A 25,736-nucleotide genomic window follows, 5' to 3' on the forward strand; every position below is an offset into this window, starting at 1 on the left:
TGGGCATTCCCATCTGGGACACATATGGCACATTGCTAGAATATGCCATAAAAGTTAGATAGGTGCTGGTCCTATCACTGGCACCCACTGCTACCTCAAGAATGGGGCGTCAAAGTGAACAGAGAGCAGCCTTTCACATGCAGCATCCATTCACCGCTATGGGAGCAAAGTGAGCATGCGTAGCAGTGAACGGAGAGTGACCTGTGCAAGTGCAATCAACCCTCTATTCATTACTATGATACGTTCAAAAGTAGCCAATCCAATATTGTGGTCAAGGTGTATGCTGGGGGAGGGCGGAGCAGGAAGTCTGTGAGATGTCACTTCATCCAATAGCTGCAGAACAGGAAGTGATGTCAGCAACGAGAAGTTGCTGCCTCTATGAGTAATCTTTGTAAGGAACAACATCTCCGCATTATAGCCTCCAGTGTCCTGGTACTGCAGCTCAGCTTCATTTAAAGGCTATAAGCACCTTTGGAGGTATTTTCTTAAATCACAGCATTTTACTTAATCATTTATTTTTTTAATTGTTCTTTATTAAAAATGTCCAACAGTTTTTGTACTACAGCCTTCACTTTCTGCTTTATAGTGAATCCATCACTTGATCTCTAGCCCTCATCTCTGAGCTCCTGACAGCTCATAAACACTCATTGTAGCTACATTCTTATCAGTTTCATAATAATATAGCTTAAATGAGTGTTTATGAGCTGCCAGGAGCTCAGAGATAAGGGCTGCAGATTGAGTTGTCAGAGCAGCTTCCTGTAAAACATAAAGCAGTAGTCTGCACTGAATGCCATAGAATAAAAATTTTTTTTTAAAATAAAGACCAATTGAAAAAAAAAGAGTAAAATGCAATAATGAAAAATGGTCCCAAAGGTGTCCATAGCCTTTATGTTGAACTGCAACGCTGGACACAGCTATAAACAAAAGTGGCACTGCTTCTGGCTAAAAACAAGTGTCATATAACCCTAATAAGGGGGTTGTCCCACAAAACGTTATCAAACCAGCACCTGGATCTGAATACTATTTTAACTGCGTTTAATTAAAAATTCTGTATAGCGACTAAGTTATTCAATGAACTCTATCTGTATAGCGCCACCTACTATTACTATTCACTGAGGTGGACGCACATGCTCAGTTCTATCCTTCTGGAGCAGAAAAGAAATGCCCCCTGAGAAAGGACACACTCCCTGAGCTCCCAGCTTGAAATAAATCTAGCAGAGCAATTGGAGCAATGAATGTAGCGATCTCTAGATCCATGCGAGGTACAGGGCTGGTTCTAGCTCTGTTAGAAAGAGATTGTCATGAACATATGAAATCCGTTTTTTTGTTGTTGCAATAATCATTAACCCCTTTAATCAAGATAGTTTGCCTATGTGCCTTTTATGAGCCTTGCAAAAGTATTCACCCCCCTTTATTTATTTTTCGTATTTTGGTGCCTCACAACCTGGCATTAACATGGATTCTTTGAGGATTTGCATCATTTAATTTACACATCATGCCAACAACTTTTAAGATGTTTTTATTTTATTTATTGTGAAGCAAACAAATAGGACAAAATAACAGAAAAAGTCAATGTGCATAACTATTCACCCCCCTAAAGTCAATACTTTGTAGAGCCACCTTTTGCTAAGCTCCAAGTCGCTTTGGATAAGTCTCTATGAGCTTGCCACATCTTTCCACTGGGATTTTTGCCCATTCCTCCTTGCAAAACTGCTCCAGCTCCTTCAAGTTGAATGGTTTGCGCTTGTGAACAGCACAGCAACAGGGGGAGGGGGTGGGGGGGTCCGCCCCGGGTGCCAGGTCTCAGGGGGTGCCAGAGCCTATGAGCAATAAGCGCTTCCATCAATATAGATGGAAGCGTTGATTGCTGGAGCACAGGGAGCTGTGGTCCTGTCACTCAGCACTGAATGCCTCTCCCGCACTAAATGGTGAAGCAGGAAGACTTCTCCCCACTCCACCATTCAGCCTGCAGACACAGATCGTGCTATTGGCATGTGTGGGTGGAGCCTGCAACCCGGTAATCTGCATAAGCTCCACCCACACAGTGCTGCAGAGCGATCTGTGTCTGTATGGGAGAGAGGACTGTGAGTTTTGGGAATGGGACAAGGTGAGTAGGTACTGTGTTTTTTTTTTTATTTAACAAAGGGCATTTCTACCATGGTGGGGGCACAGAGGGTATTTCTACCATGGAGGGGGCACAGAGGGCAAAATTACTACAAAGGGGGAACAGAGGGCATTATTACTACTACAAAGGGGGAACTAAGGGAAATATTACTACAAAGGGGGCACAGAGGGCATTACTGCAACAAAGGGGGAACAGAGGGAATTACTACTACAAAGGGCATTACTACTATGGAGGGGGAACAATGGGCATTACTACTATAAATGGTATACAACGGGCATTATAACTATGAAGTGGGCACAATGGGCATTACTACTGTGAAGGAGGCACAGTAAGTATTATTACTACCAAACACCCTAGGCACGCCACTGCTTCTGGCCCCTCTGCCATAAAGCCTAACTGTATGAAGCATACAGCTTATTGTGGTCCTATGTACAGATACTCCAGTCTCTGCTGTGGAACTCTACAGCTCCTCCAGGGTTACCTTAGGTCTCTGTGCTGCCTCTCTGATTAATGCCCACATTGCCTGGTCCCTGAGTTTTGGCAGACAGCCGTCTCTTGGCAGGTTTTCTGTTGTGCCATGTTCTTTCCATTTGGTTATGATAGATTTTATGGTGCTCCTGGTGATCATCACAGATTTGAATATTTTCTTATAACCTAACCCTGACTTGTACTTCTCAGCAACATTGTCCCTTACTTGTTTGGAGAGTTCCTTGGTCTTCATGGCAGTGTTTGGTTACTGATGCCTCTTGCTTTGGTGTTGCAGCTTCTGGAGCCTTTTGCAGCCTCTGGAGCCTTTTAAAAAAGGTGTGTATATGTAATGACAGATCATGTGACACTTAGATTGCACACAGGTGACATCATTCTGCTAATTATGTGACTTCTGAAGGTAATTGGCTGCACCAGAGCTTTTTATTGGCTTCCTAACAAAGGGGGTAAATACATACGCACAATTTTCTGTTTTCTATTTCTAAACAATAGTTTTATTTATATATTTTTCTCATTTCCCTTCACCAACTTAGACTATTGTGTTCTGATCCATCACATAAAATTCAGGTTAACAAAACATTGAATTTAAGGCTCTAATGTAACAAAATGTGAAAAAAGTCAAGGGGGGGGGGATACTTTTTCAAGGCACTGTATAATAGGCATTCTTTGTAGAAATATTCAGTGAGTGACTCCAGCCCTCCCGAATCTCTCTGTACCATATAACTAGCAGCGGGCACCACTATGGAGAACTGGGCTTTGATTATCATGCTGGTGAGAAGATACCACATGCTAGCTGGCTGATTACCATGCAAGACTGTGATTTAACATGCTAAAGAACCTCATAAGCAATCAGCCCAACCTGTGAGCCGACGGAGAAGGGAAATGTAAGGGCCACTTACTGTAGAAGGTATCATATGTAGATACTTGACAAAGTCCTTAACACCTCATGGATTTAAATAAAACACCATAAATTCACAGATTTTCCAGGGGAATAAAAATACAGCATATCCTTCAATGTCAGGACCCATTGCATGTATCTACAGTGTGTCTTTTATTACAACTCAACCACATTAATTTGAATAAAACAGGACTGCAATATCTGGCATGGCCCTCGGACAAGTGGGGAGCTATTTCAAGGGAATAACGATGATGTTTTATCCTCAACAGTTTCTCATTTTCATAGTTTAGTGCCCTGTGAATGAATGAAGACAGTGGGGATCAGACAGGCGGTATAGCTGTGACCATGGGAGAGACAATTAGGCAGCACTAACTATAGCTACATTAGAGGAAGATAGATAGATAGATAGATTAGATAGATATAGGTGTGAGATGGATGGATAGATAGATAGATAGATAGATATAGGGATGAGATAGATAGATTAGATAGATATAGGTATGAGATGGATAGATAGATAATTAGATAGATTAGATAGATATAGGGATGAGATAGATGGATGGATATATAGAAATACAGCACAGACCAAAAGTTTGGACACACCTTCTCATTCAAAGAGTTTTCTATATTTTCATGACTATGAAGATTGTAGATTCACACTGAAGGCATCAAAACTATGAATTAACACATGTGGAATTATATACATAACAAAAAAGTGTGAAACAACTGAAAATATGTCATATTCTAGGTTCTTCAAAGTAGCCACCTTTTGCTTTGATTACTACTTTGCACACTCTTGGCATTCTCTTGATGAGCTTCAAGAGGTAGTCACCTGAAATGGTCTTCCAACAGTCTTGAAGGAGTTCCCAGAGATGCTTAGCACTTGTTGGCCCTTTTGCCTTCACTCTGCGGTCCAGCTCACCCCACACCATCTCATTTGGGTTCAGGTCCGGTGACTGTGGAGGCCAGGTCATCTGGCGCAGCACCCCATCACTCTCCTTCATGGTCAAATAGCCCTTACACAGCCTGGAGGTGTGTTTGGGGTCATTGTCCAGTTGAAAAATAAATGATGGTCCAACTAAACGCAAACCGGATGGAATAGCATGCCGCTGCAAGATGCTGTGGTAGCCATGCTGGTTCAGTATGCCTTCAATTTTGAATAAATCCCCAACAGTGTCACCAGCAAAGCACCCCCACACCATCACACCTCCTCCTCCATGCTTCCCGGTGGGAACCAGGCATGTAGAGTCCATCCGTTCACCTTTTCTGCGTCGCACAAAGACACGGTGGTTGGAACCAAAGATCTCAAATTTGGACTCATCAGACCAAAGCACAGATTTCCACTGGTCTAATGTCCATTCTCTGTGTTAGATAGATAGATTAGATAGATATAGGTATGAGTTGGATGGATGGATAGATAGATAGATAGATAGATAGATATAGGGATGAGATAGATGGATGGATATATTGATATATATAGGTATGAGATAGATAGATGGATAGATAGATAGATAGATAGATATAGGGATGAGATAGATAGATAGATAGATAGATAGATAGATTTTTTTTTACCGCCATTCAGGGAAAATAGATTCCCTACTAATTTGGATCAAATTCCGCTTCGTTGCGATCAATTTGCTTAACACTACCAATTTACAAACAAAAAAACAGCCAGGGGCAGCAAAAAACATTTAACTCAACATAGAAGAAAAGTAGAAGAAATACCTGCTTTGACATTGTTTTTGTGACCATGGTGTTTTGAGGGAGAGACAATTAGGCAGCACTAACTATAGCTACATTATTTACAGAGGGAGACGGGAAGGCAGAACTATCTATACAGAAAAATATAACATAGATAGATAATTAGTATAAGATGTGTATATTCATACTTTTTTTGATCTTTTTTGGTTGAGTATTTCAAGTTATTGTCAATTTACAACAACAAAAAAACAAACAGCCATGGGGAAAAAAAACATTTAACACAACAGAAAAGTAGAAGAACTAGCTGCTTTGACATTCCGTTAGTGTTTTTGCGCACCGAATACCCAAGGGCCTTAACATTAAAACTCTGTTGCTTGTGATAAGGTCATAGACCAGGAGATAGCTCAGTGTACAAGCTGAATAGAAACACATAAATAATTTTACCCAAAGGTAAAATACATAAACCTGTAGCAAAGTGCTGGACGCGGAGGCACACCTGAGAGGCGGATGGCACCGGTGCTTGACACGTCGTTAGAGCAGCGAGATGATTACTGAGCTTCTCCGCTTCGCCCTTTGACCTCACATCTGAGATTGCTAAAAAGTTATATATGTTCGCTGATTACTGATGGAAAAGTTTGTAAGTCTTAAAAGCCACTTCAGAAACTCATACATAATGGCCTCTATTTGTTCAACCGAGACGAGACGACGGAAGGAACCAAAGACTCGAAAAGGACTTTCAAGGTCATGACGATATATGGTGCACAATTTCCAGGGGGTCACAGCAGCAGAGCAGACTGTGCTTTTTTCTTTTGTCTGTCTCAGATATTGCAAAGAAGTATTTATTTTTTATTTTGTTTTATGAAATGTTTTATCCCGATGTAACCACTGGTAGGATAATGTAATGTACGGGTGTAATGTACTAGTGTAAAACGTAAGAATAAAATACAATAAAATTCCTTTCCTAGTGCAGTTTTTTTTTAAATAACCTTTGTTGACACCGTTCTCTCTTCTGAAAGCTCTGCATAAATAAAAATATCGATGACCTAGGACTAGGAGTACAAAATCGATATCTGACGTCACCCCCCTGTTTAAAGAGGCTTGTGTGCTCCAGTGAGTGCTGCAGCTTTCTTGCCCCCCCCCCCGGAAATGACAGGGATGGGGATAGGGATGCTACCTCGTGAGTATTCATCCAGCCATTTTGTTCATACTGCCAGTGTAGCGTTATACTACCCTACCTCGTGAGATTTCCCTACCTCCTGACTTCCTGTCGCACTGCTAATGACGTGAGGAGACGTTCCTGAGTTTTGATGATCTGCGCATGCGCAAACCGACAGTTTATGGAAAATCTCAGCGGAGTTCAGCTTTACACCGGGACACTGCGCATGCGCAGGAGAGCCTCAGTAGGGAGATCGTCAAAAATCAGGAACGCCTCCTCACGTCATTAGCAGTGCGACGGGAAGTCAGGAGGTAGGGAAATCTCACGAAGTAGGGTAATGTAACGCTACACCGGAATCGGTATCAGTAACTGCTTAGGAGTCCCTGCTCTGTGTCCATATATTGAATTAGTGCTTTGAAGATAAAAGGGGGGTATCCCCAAGCTCTGTTAGTATGCCGAGGGACACCCTTGTGAACTTGCTTTGTTTAACTCTTATTTTTAAAGTGTCACCAAAGTGATTTCAAACCCACCACCATCTGCAATGAAAGCAAAAACCCCAACCACTGGGCAATAGAGCGCAATACTAGTAAATACAAGATATTCTCTGGCTAGTATTATGTATTCATATATAGCAGAAGTGTACTTACATTTTCTTTAAGTCATTGCAGAAAATATGCCACAAAATACAATAAACACAAAACCGTCCACTACAGAAGGTGAACAATTAAAGTAATGGAAGCGCCTTCTCCATAAAATTACAGAAACGAATGTCACTTGACATGTCACCTCCAAAATACCATCCTTGTGCCATCCTCATTTTTTGTGGACACATTGACTTCAGTAGATCCAAGGATCACATTTTACGGGCCAGAATAGGATATGTTCTATAATTTGTGGAACAGACATAGGGATGAGGACTGCAAAATGGATATGGTCTTATAGTCAGTGCAGCCCATCAGGTGACGTTCATGGAGACGGCGCTTCAATTATTTTAATTAGGGCTGTTTCACACGAGCGGATGCCGTGCGTGACATCCGCTCCATGAATGACACCCAAGACCCGATGCAGACTGCAGAGGCACGGAGCATTAACATGACTGATAACGCTCCATGCCTCTCTGTGATCTCTTTACTACGAAATCACGGTGACAACTTTATCTCACTGTGATTTCGTAGTAAAGAGGTCACAGAGAGGCACGGAGCATTATCAGTCATGTTACTGCTCCGTGCCTCTGCAGTCTGCATCGGGTCTTGGCTGTCATTCACGGAGCGGATGTCACGCACGGCATCCGCTCGTGTGAAACAGCCCTTAGTCTACTTCGATAATGGAAGGCTTTGTGTTTATTGTTATTTATTTTGTGTCCTAATGTTTTTTGCACTTATAAAATGACTACTACTGGGGTTTTTAGCAAGAGAATATCCAATATTAGTAGAATTGAACCTTGTAACTTAGTGGTTAAGATTTTTGCCTTCAATTCAGATGGTGGTGGGTTCGAAACTCGGAAGAGACAATTAAAATATAGTGATTAAATAAAAGTTGAATACATAGGGTGTCCTCAACAGGGAAAGATTAGAGTTTTTTTTAAAGGTGCAAAACTTAAAATATAATCAAATAACACCCAGTTTAAGCCACACTGCATAACCCCCCCCCCCCCCTTTTTTACACGTTTAAACTTGAACGGTATTTTGTGTTGGGAAAGGTGGCAACTCTAGACATAGACTGGGTAAGTATGATCACCACAGTGTGTTGGCCACCCTGGGGGGCGACCTTATTAACCCCATTAAGCAGCTCTTGGGTGTCCTTTTTTGCTAGCTGACTTGGACTTACTCTGGTCTCAGTCCAGTGATTGTGCCATTACCACTCTGCATCCCGCTACTGTCTTCTATGGTCTAACACAGCGTCATCTTATGCATTTATTTCAGTCCACTACAATGTGCATTGTTATTTCTATGCAATTGTTATTGTTCATGTAATGTACCTGGTTCACCAGAAGGTAGCAGCAAGCATGGAAGAGCTACATTTATAGAGAATGGAAGCTTCTTTCCATTCCTGGTTAGTTAAATGTCCGTTCTGCTTACCCCTCCTAGGGGTTAGGTGTGCAGCAGGTGCACGTCCCTGTTGGACGAGCCCTGTCTAAGCCAGCTAGAGCACCTTCAGCTCTGCTGGATATAGAGGCCACAGCTTGGAGCTTCATTTACATATATGACATACAGACTGACGAAGGGATTTTATATGAATTTCGTTGTGGAATCCATGCCAAATCTGTCTCAAATATAAAACAAAATTAAAAAATCTTCCACCGATATGCTGCGAGAAAGCGTCTAAGGCCAAGACCTCTATAATATATCATGCATTTTTCTTAACAATTTCCTATGGTAAAAACCCAGGGTGGGTCCCTAGCAGTTTATAGGCTACAAACCTATAAAACACTGATTTGCAAAACAGTTGTGTGGATGGCCCCACTACTACTGTATGGTATGTTGCACCGCTGCATCCCCACAACAGTCATGAAGCTGCAGTTCTGTCCGTATTTTAATGCACCTGTGTTTCTGTTGAATGACAGCAAGCAGAGATCTTGGAAATCAAGAAGAATTGATCCATAAAGCATATTGCAAAACTGTCTATATTGGAATTTTCTATTGGAATAACCTTCATTTTCTAAGGCTAATATACCTGACTATCTGCCTGTATATCTCATTGAAACAGCAATTACTTTCCCTGAATATTAAACAGAAAATATCTACACGCCAGACAATAGTTTTATATATATATTTTTTTTATGTTCAAAGCAGAGCCGTGTCATTTTAGCATGTGCTCCCTTCTGCACAGCGCAGAGCTCGGTGGTATGGATCCCAGATGTACATGAAATAAAATCAATCCATCGCCCTGATTGTGAGCTCCAACAGCCTGCCAGTGAAGCCTTTCATTTGTAAGAGAGACAGTAGACAAAACAATGAGACAAGGTTAAGGAGAAGCTGGAAGGAGAGCATATAGCAAATGAATAAGTAATGCTTAAATGTCCAAGTCTGATTCACTTGGCAGAGATGTATGAATTGGAAATCTATCCTTCACACCAAGTCAGAGACGTAAGGAGGTACTGCATGGGAGGCTTCCAGTAGGAAACTTTGGGGCAGAATTATTAATCCTGCCTTATATGTAGGGAGTAATGTATCTAGTGTCAGACTGGGGTGCCTAGGGCCCACCAGTGGAAATCATTCTAGGGGCCCACCCTACAGCTGCCAAAAATAAATGAGCATGGGCTCATGCACATGAATATTTGCAGTTTAGCACACAATACAGTGTGCAAAACAGAACGGTATTGTGCACTGCTCTATAGCTATTGTTTCTCATTAAGCAGCTCACACCATTGGGACCCGCACCTAGATTGAGAACGGAGCCCTGAAAGTGGTGGAGGGCGCACTGCGCATAGGCAGCCGCCCTCCATTTATTTTCTATGGGGCCGCCACAAACAGCCATGCGTTGGGCCCATTGAAATGAATGGGAGCGGTGGCCGATCATGAGCAGTGCACTCCCATTCAATTCTATGGGGAGACCACTTGGTGGTGGCCAGACCAGAGTCCTCCAGCAAACACCTTGCAGGGCTCCGTTACTGATATAGGTGGGACCCACATCTATAACACAAGCCATATGCCCCCATTGTCTGAGATAAGACAATCCCTTTAAGCTTTACACAGTGAAAACATTTATGAAAAGAAAATATCTTTTTGTGTTACCATTTTCTTGTAATACGATTTTTAGATTGCTTGACATTAGACTTTGTTTTGGCACTGTTTTTATTTAGTTTTTTTATGGCATTCACCTGAGGGCATAAAGCGCGTCATATTTTTATAGAGCAGGTTGTTACAGACGCAGCGATACCTAATACTGTATATGTCTGGTTTTCTTTTTTTCTGTTATTTATAATTTTATATGACTTTATTATGGGAAAGCTGCGTTATTTTTATTTTTTTTACTTGAAATCTAGGTATCCTACAGGTTAATACCACAAAAAAAAACTAAAGCATATAATAATGAGGGGTCAATCTGTACTATATTGATACCGTATGTTGGAGTGTGTATCACTTTTTTAGCAATATTTATAAAAAAAATTGTAGCATGCAATCATAATTGTGATCTAAAATTACAGCATGTTGCAGAAAAACTACCACTCCCAGCAGGTCCTGAAGATTTGCATTTCACAGGGCATGCTAGCAGTTGTAATTTCCAGAGGGGAATGCAGTAAAATGTGAAATTATAATTTTATTAAACTATAGATTTACCTATATTTTTTATATTGTCTTGGGGGACTAGCGGCAGCTTGTGATCTATACCACTGAGTCACAGACAGCTTCTGTTTCATGGGAGACACAGCAACACCACCAGCACGTCTGCACACTCAGGAGCAAAGTAAAAGCATGCCGCCACGCTCTGCAGACCCCAGAATATGGGTGGGCTGCAGGGCTCTGTGAGGACTCAGCGTGCGTGCAGCGCAGGGAGTGAGAAGGAAGCGCAGGCACCACACCACAAGTATCAAGAAGCGGGGCCTGCCACTCACTGAAAGATGGCAGCACCACTATCGTTGCAGGGCAAGTTAAGTGGCGAGATGATCGTGACAGTCAAGATCATCTCACCACCCTCTGTATGTCTGTGTAGCTTTGCTATTCCTATTGAAGCGGCAGGCAGCGGCGCTTGCCAGCAGAAAGCTGGGGCTGCCTGCCGCTGCTGATTAATATGATATGTAGACTGTAACTAGGCAGGGGCCCACCAAGGATTTCCCCGGCTCCCCGGTGGGCCAGTCCCAGACTGAATGTATCAAGTCTGCTCCCAAAAAAGTGGAGTGATTTTGTCTATTATGTGCATCAGGTTTTGCACCATTTTTTGGTTGTTTTTTATTTTTTCCCACCAGTTTGAATTAACTAAGGGCCGGCTGGATGTTTTGTGGACGGAGCAATATTTTTAGCCAGATTTATCGTTGCAACTTTTTGCAAACAGTTGCAAGCGTACTCTAGTCCACTGTAGAAATGGCCTTGCGGTTCACCCGGCAGTCGTTTCACGTCAAACTTTGCGCTTTCGCGATTCGCCTAACATGCGAACATATGGCGATGTCCGCTGGCGCCATATTCTTTTGCATTGTGCCGAACTTTGACCCCTGACACATCCATCAGGTGGGAAAGGACAGCCAATTGAGACATTTCAGCTCATGGAAACGCCCCCACCCTATCACAGAACCCAATTTGGCAGCCATTTTACATTCTGTGTTTTGCCAGTGTAGGTAGAGGTTGCTTTGTGGAGCAGGGACAGGCTGTTAGGGACACCAAACGCTAGCTAATAGGGCCACAAAAGTCCTTTAAAGGACTGTTATAGGAGTGCTATCAATAGGTGTGATATACTGAGGGGTGTGATATACCTATAATATACTTTCTAACATAGAAAGTATATTATAGTGCATTTGTATTGTGCAGCAGTTGTGTGCGGTTCTGGTGCGATAACGCAGCTATATAGAGGGACAAGCGCTATTGGAACAAATAATTGCAACGGGTGTGATATACCTGTTGCCCCAAAAAAACTGATTGAGGGGTGTGATATACATTCTTCCATAAAATATTGATTGAGGGCTGCAATATATCTGTTGCCCCCAAATAAACAGGGTGGTATGATATACCTGTTGCGGCAAAAAAAATAAAAAATTTGAGGGGTATGATGTACCTGCTTCCACAAAATACTGATTAAGGGGTCCGATATACCTGCTTCCACCAAAAATTTATTAAGGCCTGCGATATACCTACTTCCACAAAATACTGATTGAGGGGATTGATATACCTGCTTCCACAAAATACTGATTGAGGGATGCAATATACCTGCTTCCACAAAACACTGATTAAGGGGATTGATATACCTGCTTCCACCAAATATTGATTGAGGCCTGCAAGATACCTGCTTCCACAAAATACTTATTGAGGGCTAAGATATACCTGCTTCCACAAAATATTGATTGAGGGCTGCAATAAACCTGCTTCCACAAAATACCGATTAAGGGGATTGATATACCTGCCTCCACCAAATATTGATTGAGGCCTGCAAGATACCTGCTTCCGCAAATACTGATTAAGGGGTTCAATATACCTGTTTCCACCAAATATTAATTGAGGCCTGCGATATACCTACTTCCACAAAATACTGATTGAGGGGATTGATATACCTGCTTCCACAAAATACTGATTGAGGGCTGCGATATATCTGCTTCCACAAAACACTGATTAAGGGGATTGATATACCTGCTTCCACCAAATATTGATTGAGACCTGCAAGATGCCTGCTTCCACAAAATACTTATTGAGGGCTAAGATATACCTGCTTCCACAAAATATTGATTGAGGCCTGCGATATACCTGCTTCCACAAAATACTGATTAATGGGTTTTATATACCTGTTTCCACTAAATATTGATTGAGGCCTGCAATATAACTGCTTCCACAAAATACTGTTTAAGGGGTTTAATATACCTGCTTCCACAAAATACTGATTGAGGGCTGCGATATACCTGCTTCCACAAATACTTCTCTTCTCTAGGGACTTAGGCACAGGGTGATTTTGTAAATGACAGGCAGTGGAAGAGGCAAGCCATTGTGCAGGGGTGGTATGGGTCGGGCAGGTGCACCAGGCCGGAGCCTAATTGGAAAGTTGGAGAAAGCGCGTGCGATTCTCAGACCTTACCAATGTGCAGCCATTCTTGACATCGGATGACGAAGAGGAGGTAGTAATGTACCTACAGTACCCAGATCAGCCCAAGAAGGGAGGTCCCCGCTGTTGCTGCCTACTCAGAGATCTCTAATGTCAGTATTGGTGAAGGTGACGATGATGACGTGTCGATGGACGTCACTTGGGTGCCCACAAGAGAGGTAGAGGAGATGAGTTCAGAGGGAGAGACAGAGCAACAGAGAGGAAGAAGAAGAATAAGCAGGCAGAGCTCGCAGGGCACAGGAGGCAAAAAGCAGACTGCAAATCTATCTGGAGTGAGTCTTTCACCATGCATGGTCATATCTTGCACTGCCAGGACGCCGGCACATGGCTCCTTGGTGTGCGCTTTTTTAAAAGTGTCAGCTGCTAACAATAGTGTTGCCATCTGCAGCCTGTGCTGTCAACACATAAGTCGCGGTAAGCCCAACACTCACCTAGGGATGACCGCCTTAAGAAGGCACCTGGCCTCCCTTCACTGAGCCCAGTGGGAGCAACGCCGTCAGAACCCACAAAGCCACACTCCCGACGCTCTATTTCCTGCCTCTTCTCCTTCTCCTCTCTCCTCCCACTTGTCCTCCAATCCTACTTCCACCGTGCCGTTGTCGCGTTCATCTGGCTGAAGGCAGGCTTCTGTGGCCCAAATGTTCGAGCGTAAAAAATTGATGACGCTGGATAACCCTCTTGCCCAACGGCTGACCGCTGGCTTGTCGGAACTGCTAGCCCGCCAACTACTGCCATATAAAATGGTGGACTCGGAGGCCTTTAGAAAATTTGTGGCCATTGGCAATGGAAGGTCCCCTGGAAGGAAATATTTCTCCCAGAAGGGCATTCCAGAGCTATTAGGCCACGTCCAGTGGTAAGTGAATATATCTCTGGCACACAGTGTTGGTGCCAAGATACATCTGACCACAGACACGTGGTCTAGCAAACACAGGAAGGGAAGGTACATAACTTTTACTGCCCACTGGGTGAACCTTCTGACAGCCGTCAAGCATGTAACCCATGGCTCCCGTGTGGATTTGGTGTTACAGCCACGGATTGCATGCAGGCCTGCCCCTTCTTCTCCTCCTCTTACTCCATCATTCGTCTCCTCCTCTTCCACTGCTACCGCCTCTTCCGCTGCGCCCCCCAAGCTCCCCAGAACCTATTCGACGTGCCAGGTGAGACATTGCCATGCTGTGCTGCGGCTGTTGTGCCTGGAAGCCAAGAGCCACACCTGTCCTGCATTGCTTTCAGCTCTGTAGTCACAGGCCAATCAGTGGCAAACCCCGCTCAACTTGACAGTTGGTAAAGTGGTGTGCAACAACAGTGCCAATCTTTTGAGCGCACTGAAACAGGGCAAAATGACACACGTGCCGTGCATGGCACGCGTCCTTGTGCAGCGAATCGTTGTCAAATGGGTTTGAGATGTCTTGCGGCTGGAGAGAAAATCTTGAACGGCCATGGCTCGCCTTGCTGACGTTCACCGGCGACACCACCTGCCCGTCAGACAAGATGAGGAAGTTGCAACGCTGGATGAATTCCCAGGGGGGCTACTCCATCTAAGACAAGTCAACAGGAGTCTGAAGAGTAGTCAGAGGAGGATGGTGCCGCGGCGGAGAAGAAGCAATAAAAGCAGGCTTTAAGGGGGACTTTAAACTTTTCTTGGATCCCTGGTGTTGTCCGTAGCTGGGGGGAGGAGACTGAGGACGACATTCTCCTGGGCGTTGAACAAGAGCCAGGGCGCTCCACTGCTTCCTATTTAGTCTAAATAATGACCTTCATGCTCCAGTGTTTGAAGAGAGACCCCTGTATAAAAAGCATAAAGGGCAAGAACCAGTACTGGGTGGCAAGGCACTTAGACCCCCAGTACAAACACAAAATGGCGGACATGTTACCAGCATCACAGAGGGCAGCATTTCCAGGCCTTACTGTGAGAGATGCTGCATTCTGCTGTTGCGGGCGCTGGCAGTGGAATTTCTACCCACAGTGAAACAGGTGTGGGTACCAATCCTACCACGCATGCAAGAAGAGGACGGTTTGAGATGTATTGGTCACTTCGAAAATTAGATCATTCTTGCAGCCAACCCATCGACAGCCGCCCTTTGGTTCCAGCCTCAGGGAACACCTAAACCAACAGGTGTCCAACTACATCAGGTTAACGGCCGATGTGTACGCTCTGAGAATCGAGGAACCCCAGGACTACTGGGTGTGCAGGCTTGACCTGTGACAAGAGATGGCACAATTTTTCATGGAACTCTTGGGCTGCCCCTCATCGAGTGTCCTGTCCAAAAGGAAGTTCAGCGCAGCAGGAGGGATCGTGACCGATAAGCGCACTTGCCTAGCTCACGACAATGTGGACTATCTCACATTTCTAAAAATGAATGAATACAACACCTGTGACGACCACGTGTAATTGAATTTCCTCATGGCAGCCCACACATATTCGCCGCAGCACGAACAAAGAATGGTCCTTGTCTTATGTATATACAGCAGCATAAAAGGCCTTTTCTGTCAAGTGAATGCCTAATTTTTGGGGCCTCTACTCCAGTGGCCTACAGTAAAAAAAAAAAACGGTGACCGCCTAATGTACCTCCAGCCATCTAATCACAAGTTCTTTTCTGTTAGGTGAATGCCTACTTTTTGGGGCCTGTTCTGGCCGACAGTAAATTTTTTAGCCAGTGACTGCCTAATGTACCTCCAGCCACATAATCATAAGTTCTTTTCTGTCAGGTAAATGGCTAATTTTTGGGGCCCGTACTTCCGTGGGCTAAAATAACATTTTTCTTTGATCCAGCAGAGCACATTTTTGAGAGTTTCCCTTTAAGATGCATAAAAATGGCCCCTGATTAAAATACATATTTTTTGTGGGAATTTTTGCCAATGATCCTCCTCTGGTATGTCACTGTCCATGTTGTGGGATTATTTGTGCACTTCTAGTAAGTATTTGGTGGCTGCAAATATGACCTGAAGGTTTTTCAGGTTCGCCTGCCATTAAAGTCAATGGGGCCCGCCGCGAACGCGCAGTTTGGGAACATTTGAATTTGCATTTGCATTTGCAAACCGTCCCGGACGATGTTCGTCCATCACTAGTTCCCTGGTGACACACAAAGTTAAGCTAGTTTTTCCTTTACACCAGTTTTGATAAATGTCACCCACTGGCTTTAAACCAAGCAAATAATAAAAAATAAAAAACAGCGAGTTTCAGATTGATACATTACCCTCTTAGACAGTGTAAACTTAGATTGTAGAATGTAAAGATGCGCTAAATGCATCACAGGGTCAGGCTGGATGATAAATTTGGTGCATTAGGGTACTTTCACATAAGCGGCAGGGGAGTCGAGCAGGCTTTTCCGGCGGGTAAACAGCCTGTCAGATCCATCCTGCCGCTAGTTCACGTGTGCCCCCGGACTGCCGCTCTGGCCCTATTGACTATAATGGGGCGGGGCGGAGTTACGGCGGCAGCGCACGGTGAGAGGCAGCCGGACTAAAAGTACGACATGCAGTACTTTTGGTCCGGCTGCCTCTCGCCATGCGCTGCCGCCAGAACTCCTTCCCCGCCCCTATTATAGTCAATGGGGACGGCAGTCCGGGGGCACACATGAACTAGCGGCATCATGGATCCGACAGGCTGTTCACCCGCTGGAACAGCCTGCCGGATTCCCCTGCCTCTAGTGTGAAACTAGCCTTACTAGAAACTTTTGGCTAACTTTAAATCACCTATTGCATGGGTGTAACTATAGCCATAGCAGTCCTAGCATTTGCTGTGAGGACCAGAGGTTGGGGGGACCCAATGAGGTGCAAGAACATTGCACCTTTTTGTAGGGAAAAACAATATTGTGGCTTTTCTCTTGTTGCAAAAAGTCTATAAAACAATAAAAATGGTGCATGGCATGCACTCCAGAATTCTGGTTCATTTTGATTAGTAAATATTCCCTAATATATGGAAAAATGAGTGAAGCTCAGAGGTGGAGCCAAAGGGGGCAGCAGTCATGCAGCGGGCCCCTGAGGAGCCAGATAGGAGGATGAGAGTGGCAGTAGCTCTAACTGTGACAGTTAGTCACAGTGGCTTTCTTCACACTGTTGTTCCCCAGGACCATGCAATGAAAGGAAGGTGTACCTTTTCTTCCTCCAGGGCACACCCTGGTTCTGGGACTACTGCATGATGGTAGTATGGGTGCCTGTGATGTTAAGTGTTTATAGGGCTGCAAGGCAGGGTGTGTAGAAGAATAAATGTCTCTCTTTACTCAAGTGCAAAATGGGAGTTGTAGCACATCCAGTGTTAGCAGATACAGTACCAACTGTACACAGTGCACATAGCAATGTATGGATTTTCAGCAAAGATGGGAGTTATGGCCCTCTTTCCTCTCTATCTTGCAATAGTCTCTCTAAGTGGAATCTATGGCTGGTAACAGTACCTTGGAAATACCGGCTGTAACAGTGTCCCTCACTACAACAAAGTCTGAATGGCTGTAGTAGCAAATTACCTTACTATCTCCAATATTCGACCAAGCAGATTCCAAGTACAACACATTAAATAACAATCCATTTGTGCAGCCAGCCAGTAGCAGAGGGGCAACACGTGAGGTGCACGGTGGACCGATGAGGGGCCAAATAATAACACACAGTTCATCAGTTTACTCACGGTTAGCAGAAAGCCTCCCGGGGCCGGCAGCACAGTGTTGAGGTGGACAGCACGAAATCCTCCGGGGCACGCTCTGTGGTAGGAAGCATCAGCCAAGATGGTGGTTGAGGTGCCCTTGATGTTAGGGGTGCTTAGGGTGCTTGTTGTGGCTGAGTCCCTTGATGGTAATTGTCGTGACGCCAGTACCGTTAATGGTGGTACAACCAATAGTAGTAAGAATGAGGTAGACAGTGGTAAGATACAACTCACAACTTTTACTGATGTTGGTTCCAGTTGCAGTAGGTACATCAATAAAAATGCAGCTTTTGGTTAGCAGTAGAGTTATTCTGAGAATCCACTGTTTATAGGCCTTTGGTTATGGAGTACCTTACTTCAGTTGGTATGCTCAGTCCTATACCTTGTCCTTTCCCTCCAAGCTGAATATTGGGACAGGTAGCTAGTCTGTTTCCCAGAATTATGGTGTGGCGGCCAGAAGCCCTAAAGTCCTCCACCATGCGCAAAGGTGTCTGTGGCCCTAAATAACGGCTATTATCACCGATGAACCTTTCTGATGCTTGGGTCTGTTCCAGGGAGGCAAACTCTCTCCTACTGGTCAGGGATGCAAGTATATAGTCCGGCCACAGAAGGAAAACGCTCTTCTGCGCCTCACACCTTGTTACTACCTCATAGCAAAGTTGGCTCCACTCACTAATCTGTGGTGTGAAGTCTTCACTCTGCATTATCTCTCCCACTAATCTAATCTCCACTCACACTCTGACTAACTAGGCCTGACCTAGGTTTTATCCCCATCTAGTGGTGGGATGTATAAATTACACCTAATCTGCCTGGTAACAGGGGTTTTGCAGATAAGTTACTACAAAATGTCATAACATAGCATAATACAATTCTTAGGGAAAAAAGTGCTTTTAAGCAGTGCCCACACACATGTAGTGGGACGCTGCACTTGCAGAGACCCTTTGCTCTATGTACTGTGCGAACACCCATTCTATTGGGCCTGAGGAATCCAATAAGCACCTCTGCCCCCATAAGAACCCAACACACACACACACACACACACAGAAATCCCACAGAGTACTATAGGTGGATGCACTACAGATTTGGCATTGGAGCCCACCTCTGGTTATGCCCAGTAAGTGTCTACATGGCTAGCAGAATCTTATCTTATAATTTGGTACAGTATTTGTCTGGCTGCAGTGATCACATCCTGCTGCGTTGGAATGTCATTGCTGGACCAGGAAACGGAGAGTGTTGTGGGACCAGGCAGCATCAGTATGGGATTGGTTTAAAGAGGTTTTCAAGCTGGGAAACCCCTTTAATGATATACCTGTTCACCCTATATTTAAGGGTGGGCTAAAAATCATACAGTGTCCATTACAATAAAAGTTCATTATTCCTTTAATGCCTGAGAATACATTTTGTTACCTTTTGAAACTTAAAGAGCACCTCTTATGTCTCCTGACATGTTTGTTTTAGTAATTACTTGCATTCTCCGTGTAATAAAAATTCTGGGGCATCTATTCTTATGGCCGTGTGTTGTGCCGTTCCTTTATTACTCCTGCTAGAAGTTATGACTGAATTACTAACAGTTTGCAATAAAGATCCTCCCGGGTGTTACCAGTTGGGGTGTGTTCCTTTCTCAAGAACTGATTGGATAGCGTCAGACTGTGCAGGGACCTCCCTCAACAGGTAACACCCAGCTGGACCTTCATTGCAAACTGCTGCCCCAATTTATTTATAAACTTCTAGCAGGAATGATAAAGGAATGGCACATCATACAGTCATAAAAAGCATGTATCTAGAACGGGGAAGGAAGAAAAGTGTCACTCAGACCTCTATAACTATACATGGTTTACTTAAGCTGTGGTCCCCTAATGCTTTTGGACCCTCAGACAGTACCAGCCCTGCCTGTATCCATAACCTGCCTAATGATCCCTGTTGATCAAGCATCTTTTGGTCCTGATAAAATGATTTCTTGGCCGTCACTGTCTGGATAGGAAATAAGGAAAGGGTTAATCCGCTCTCTTTTTGTTCATCTCCTCAGTCTTTGTTTGACCAACGAGAAACTGGCCAGCGTGTGACCGTAATTTACATTTCATATGAGAAAATGTGATGCATTTTTTATATATTTTGCTTATTTCATGGTGACTAATTGCCAATTACTATGGTAATGCTATAATTCAATGCGTGTGAGGTCTAGGAGTGAAAAATGATAGGTAACTTCTCCGCTCTCATTTCTATGGCAACAAAAGTTTATTGTCATTAAATAGCAGTTCCAATATATAGAGGCAGGACCCAGTAATTATAGATTTATATGGCCGTAAACATAAATAAGAGCGTCGCATTCATCCAGAGGTCTTCTCCTGTTTATTTCCACCGGGCCAGGCTGCTAGACGTGGTGACAGCATCTAATCAGACAAAATGTTTACTATAAAAATAAAAGATGGGATATGAATCTCCACAAACACAGGAGATGCTCCGTAGAACACTCTTTATGGTAGCCATGAACCATGGTCTTCCAGCTCCAAGACACCACTTAACTGGCAAATGAAAAAATATCACTAGATATATTACAGCAATGTGTCAAGTGACACTCCCAACGTACAGCTTTCATGGTGAGTACCAGATGAAAAATAATGAAAAAAAATATATAAAAATCCATGAAAAAGTCTCGGCCATATTTTGTTTGATAGATGAAAGAGATTATTGAGCCTATTTATAAAAAGCTCCGTGGTTAACTTAAATATTAAAACGTGGCAGAGTGTGTTCTGTCGGATATTAGAATGTTAAATCAAGGCTGATATTGCTGTTCCTGCTGGATTAGAAAATATTATTAAAATGCCGATGGATAAAATTCTGATAATAATGTAAAGGGTGGTAAAAAAAATTAATAATAATAATAAATAATAGTAATAACATCAATATTGACAATACTACTACTAATAATAAGGCTAGATAACAATAATAAAATTGTGACAAATAATAGTAATAATAATAATAACAATAATATTCCTATTTATAATAATAATAATTGTACTAACACTATTAATATTATTATGTGTTCTTGCATAGCAAGACCACATACTATTATCTCACATATATATTCTTATTCTTATTCTTATTATTATAGCCAAATTTGCCACCCTAACTCCTCCCACAGTTTTTACACTACATAGACAAAAATTTACCAAAACGTGCAGATTGTGCCCGATCGGATTGCTATTACTTTGTGGAGCGATCCCACCCCCGGGGCCCCCGTGGCGGGCCCCGGAAGCCCCCTTTTTTCCCATAGACTTTGACAGGGTACATTTTCAAATCGCTCCCACTCGCCAGGCTTTGAGGCTAAAGTCACCAAACTTGGGTCACTTAGTCATGGGGTCAACCCGAAAATTTTTGTCACATTTTGGGGGACATTAAAAAGTGGGCGGAGCTACAAACAACCAATCAAAATCTCCCCATTGACTTTAATGAGACCTTCAAATTGCTACTTCTCCCACATTTTTAGGAGTACAAATTCCAAACTTTGCAGACTTGGTCGGCACCCACCCGAGTACCTTGCTTTTGCTTTGTTACCCGATCCCACCCTCCGGGCCCCTGGGACAGGGCCCCCAAAATCCACGTTTTTCCCATTGACTTTGACAGGGACGATTTTCAAATCTCTCCCAGTCGCACAGATTTTAAACTAAAGTCACCAAACTTGGGTCACTTAGTCATGGGGTCAACCTGAAAATTTCTGTCACATTTTGGGGGACATTAAAAAGTGGGCGGAGCTACAAACCACCAATCAGATTTTCCCTATTGACTTCAATGAGAAACTTTTAAATTGCTGTCATTCTCACAGTATTTAAGCCAGAATACCCAAACTAGGCACCGTAGGTCATTGGGTGACTGGGGTAAAAAAAAATTAAAAAGTGGGCGGGGTCTACAACGGCCAATCAAATTTCAGCCATTTGTTTAAATGGGAAAAATTCAAACTGCCGCTGCTCTTAGACTGTTAATGGCAGGGTTCCCGAAACTTGGCACAGTTGGTCACTGGAGGACTGTGCCAATGTATATCTCATTTTGGGGATGCTAAAAAGTGGGCGGAGCCACAAACAACCAATCAGATTTTCCCTATTGACTTCTATAAGAAACCTTTAAACAGCTGTCATTCTCACAGCATTTAAGCCACAGCACCCAAACTCGGCAGGGTGGGTCAGTGTGAGACAAAGGTCAAAATTTATAAAAGTGGGCGGAGTCTACACTCCACCCAGTTACTCCGCCCACTCCAGTTGTAAGCTACTGGTGGAGGCAAGAACACATCACACAATTTCCCCAGAAATTGTACCTTTTCTAGTTCTTCTTATTCTTATTATAGCCAAATTTGCCACCCTAACTCCTCCCACAGTTTTTACACTACATAGACAAAAATTTACCAAAACGTGCAGATTGTGCCCGATCGGATTGCTATTACTTTGTGGAGCGATCCCACCCCCGGGGCCCCCGTGGCGGGCCCCGGAAGCCCCCTTTTTTCCCATAGACTTTGACAGGGTAAATTTTCAAATCGCTCCCACTCGCCAGGCTTTGACGCTAAAGTCACCAAACTTGGGTCACTTAGTCATGGAGTCAACCCGAAAACTTTGGGCACATTTCGGGGACCCCAAAAAGTGGGCGGGGCCACACAGAACCAATCAAAATCTCCCCATTGACTTTAATGAGACCTTCAAATTGCTACTTCTCCCACATTTTTAGGAGTACAAATTCCAAACTTTGCAGACTTGGTCGGCACCCACCCAAGTACCTTGCTTTTGCTTTGTTACCCGATCCCACCCTCCGGGCCCCTGGGACAGGGCCCCCAAAATCCACGTTTTTCCCATTGACTTTGACAGGGACAATTTTCAAATCTCTCCCAGTCGCACAGATTTTAAACTAAAGTCACCAAACTTGGGTCACTTAGTCATGGGGTCAACCTGAAAATTTCTGTCACATTTTGGGGACATTAAAAAGTGGGCGGAGCTACAAACCACCAATCAGATTTTCCCTATTGACTTCAATGAGAAACTTTTAAATTGCTGTCATTCTCACAGTATTTAAGCCAGAATACCCAAACTAGGCACCGTAGGTCATTGGGTGACTGGGGTCAAAAAAAATTAAAAAGTGGGCGGGGTCTACAACGGCCAATCAAATTTCAGCCATTTGTTTAAATGGGAAAAATTCAAACTGCCGCTGCTCTTAGACTGTTAATGGCAGGGTTCCCGAAACTTGGCACAGTTGGTCACTGGAGGACTGTGCCAATGTATATCTCATTTTGGGGATGCTAAAAAGTGGGCGGAGCCACAAACAACCAATCAGATTTTCCCTATTGACTTCTATAAGAAACCTTTAAACAGCTGTCATTCTCACAGCACCCAAACTCGGCAGGGTGGGTCAGTGTGAGACAAAGGTCAAAATTTATAAAAGTGGGCGGAGTCTACACTCCACCCAGTTACTCCGCCCACTCCAGTTGTAAGCTACTGGTGGAGGCAAGAACACATCACACAATTTCCCCAGAAATTGTACCTTTTCTAGTTATTATTATTATTATTATTATTATTATTATTAATGAAAAAAATGAAAAAAGTAATATTCCTGGTGAATTATAAAAAAAAAAAAGCATTATTATTATTATTTATTTATTTATTTTCTCACTTCAGTATTTGGTCAGTATTTTGCATCAGTATTTGTAAGCAACGGCCAGGAGTGGAACTTACAGAGAGAAAGTAAAGAAGGAAATATTTGTACCTCTTTCACATTCTGGAACCACTTCTGATTTTGGCTGATAAGGCCTCTTTCACACGAGCGAGTGTTCTGTCCAGATGTGATGGGACAACTGCAGCAAGCCCTTGGGGAGCTGGAACAGAAGAAGGTGGTGGTAGTGGTTCGGGCTGCAGAATGGCTATCACGGCTTTCTTCACACCGTTGCTCCCTAGGGCCAGTACAGTGATAGGAGGGCGCACCTTTTCTTCCCTCGGGGCACTATTTGTTAGGGCTCAGGTATGGATACAAGACAGAGCGTGTAGGTTGTGCAAGGGCTGGCATATGATGTACGAGTCAGTAACCAGGCCGGATTTAACTGAATAAATGTTTCTCTATATTATAGTGCAAAATAGGACTTGTGGTACTTCCAACAGTCTCCGAACACGGTTCCAACAAAGTTCAGTGCAAATGTCCCGCAGATGGTTTTGTATGGATCCGATTAAAGTACTCTTTACTTTCTATGTTCCCAAAGTCTCTTTCTGCAGAAGCCATGGCTGCCAATACCTTTACTACTTTTGCAATAGTGGCTGTAGTTTGGTTTTAAGATATGACTGCCCAGGTTATGTACAGTATTCCCCTCACAGCAGTAAAGTCTGTTAGCTTTAGATACCACAATATCTTTCCTTCTTGAGTACTATAGAAGTGGTGAGGTGCTTCTTTCAGTAGACAATCTTTAAATAAGGTGATTCTTTGTAGCTTTAGTCCAATCCTATGAGGAATGGAGCATATGGAATTGTTCCTTAACTGTGCTAACTCCAAACTAGATCTCCCTAGATCTCCCTAGGGGCAGGTACAGGATCCACACCCAAGCTTCCTTTAGGAGCTGTGCCAGTGTTTAACTCCATCACTTCAATTTATAACCATACAGAGTATACAAAGCATAGAATGACATAACTTACATGATATGAACATATGCTGGGGTACTGCACAATTAAAGCCAAAATATAATTGATTTCTATTCTGTTCAAGTGACGATACAAGTGTGCCTAAACCAGTGATATCTTATTACAGGTGTTCGCTGATGGGTTTTGATCTTAACAGACACTGGCAGGACCCGTCTCCTTGGGCCCACCCAACTCTATATGGAGTGAAGCAGCTGATCCTAGAGATGCACACTAGTCCTGTAAGTTCTACAGCAACTTTTATAGTAGGCATACTGTATATTGTGTTTATATGCAAATGCAACATTCCTGGAGTGTGTTGAAATGTCAAAATGGTGAATCGTACTGAATCAATACATAGTCACCTTCTCAGTCACCACTGGAGATACCATGAAAGCAAAATTACGTTGCTGACTCCCAACAACCCATAATCACCTGAAAGAAGGTACGATGGTTCTCCAGCAAGCACTGTGCCCCCTTCATTGTTCAGAGCTCAGCATTTTTTGGAAACAGTCGTGTCAAGGGTCACTTAGGCTAATTCTGAGACTGAGCTGCCACAAAAAGTGCAATCCCTTCAATCAGTCAAGTCGGACCCCCCACAGATCTGATATTTACGGCCTATCCTAAGGATAGACCATCATTGTCTAATAATCTGAGTCTCATTTCCTTCTGGGATTCGCGTCCTCACATATCCCTTGGTTGAACTTGATGAACTTAGGGTACTTTCACACTAGCGTTGTTAGAAGCTGTGTGCAAACGGATAGCTTTTTTTTTCCAGATCCGTTAGACAGATCCGTTATCATCCAGAATAAAGGATCCGGTATTTAAATTTTTTCAAAGATCAAATTTCCAGAACACTTGGTACTGGACCCGGCATTAATACATCTCTATGGAAATTAATGCCGTATCTGGCAAGTGCGGTATTGTCTGGGATTTTGGCCAGATAAAATACTGCAACATGCTGCAGTATTTTGTCCGGTCAAATACTGTACTAGGGACGGAACGGAAGACATCCTGATACTGAACGGATTGCTTTCCATTCAGAATACATTAGGATAAAACTGATGCATTTTTTTCCGGTATTGAGACCCTTAACCTGATTTCAATACAGGAAAAGAATAACGCTAGTGTGAAAGTACCTTTATGTCTTTTTTCAACCGTAATAACTATGTAACTATTGTCAAAGGCCTGGAAGATCCCCTTTGAAACAAATAGACTGCAATGACAGACATAGCCCATGCATACTGTAGGTTCAGAAATATTTCTGGAAATATAAGACATGTCTTTGTATTGTATTCCTTCCTCATGTAATAACAATTCAGGAGCATCTATTTTTATGACTCTATGTTGTGCCATAC

General features: G+C 43.3%; 1 protein-coding gene across 1 annotated transcript in view; it reads left to right on the top strand.

Moving 5' to 3' along the window:
* The window catches only part of AGBL4 (AGBL carboxypeptidase 4), a 1,564,331-nt gene that overhangs the window by 1,387,222 nt on the left and 151,373 nt on the right, over window positions 1-25,736 (top strand). Inside the window, exon 9 of the mRNA XM_044302361.1 lies at window positions 24,509-24,620. Coding sequence (XP_044158296.1) covers window positions 24,509-24,620 — 112 coding nt within the window. The remainder of the gene's footprint in view (window positions 1-24,508; window positions 24,621-25,736) is intronic.

Source organism: Bufo gargarizans, chromosome 7 (assembly GCF_014858855.1).
Source record: "Bufo gargarizans isolate SCDJY-AF-19 chromosome 7, ASM1485885v1, whole genome shotgun sequence".
NCBI classification, from domain to species: domain Eukaryota; kingdom Metazoa; phylum Chordata; class Amphibia; order Anura; family Bufonidae; genus Bufo; species Bufo gargarizans.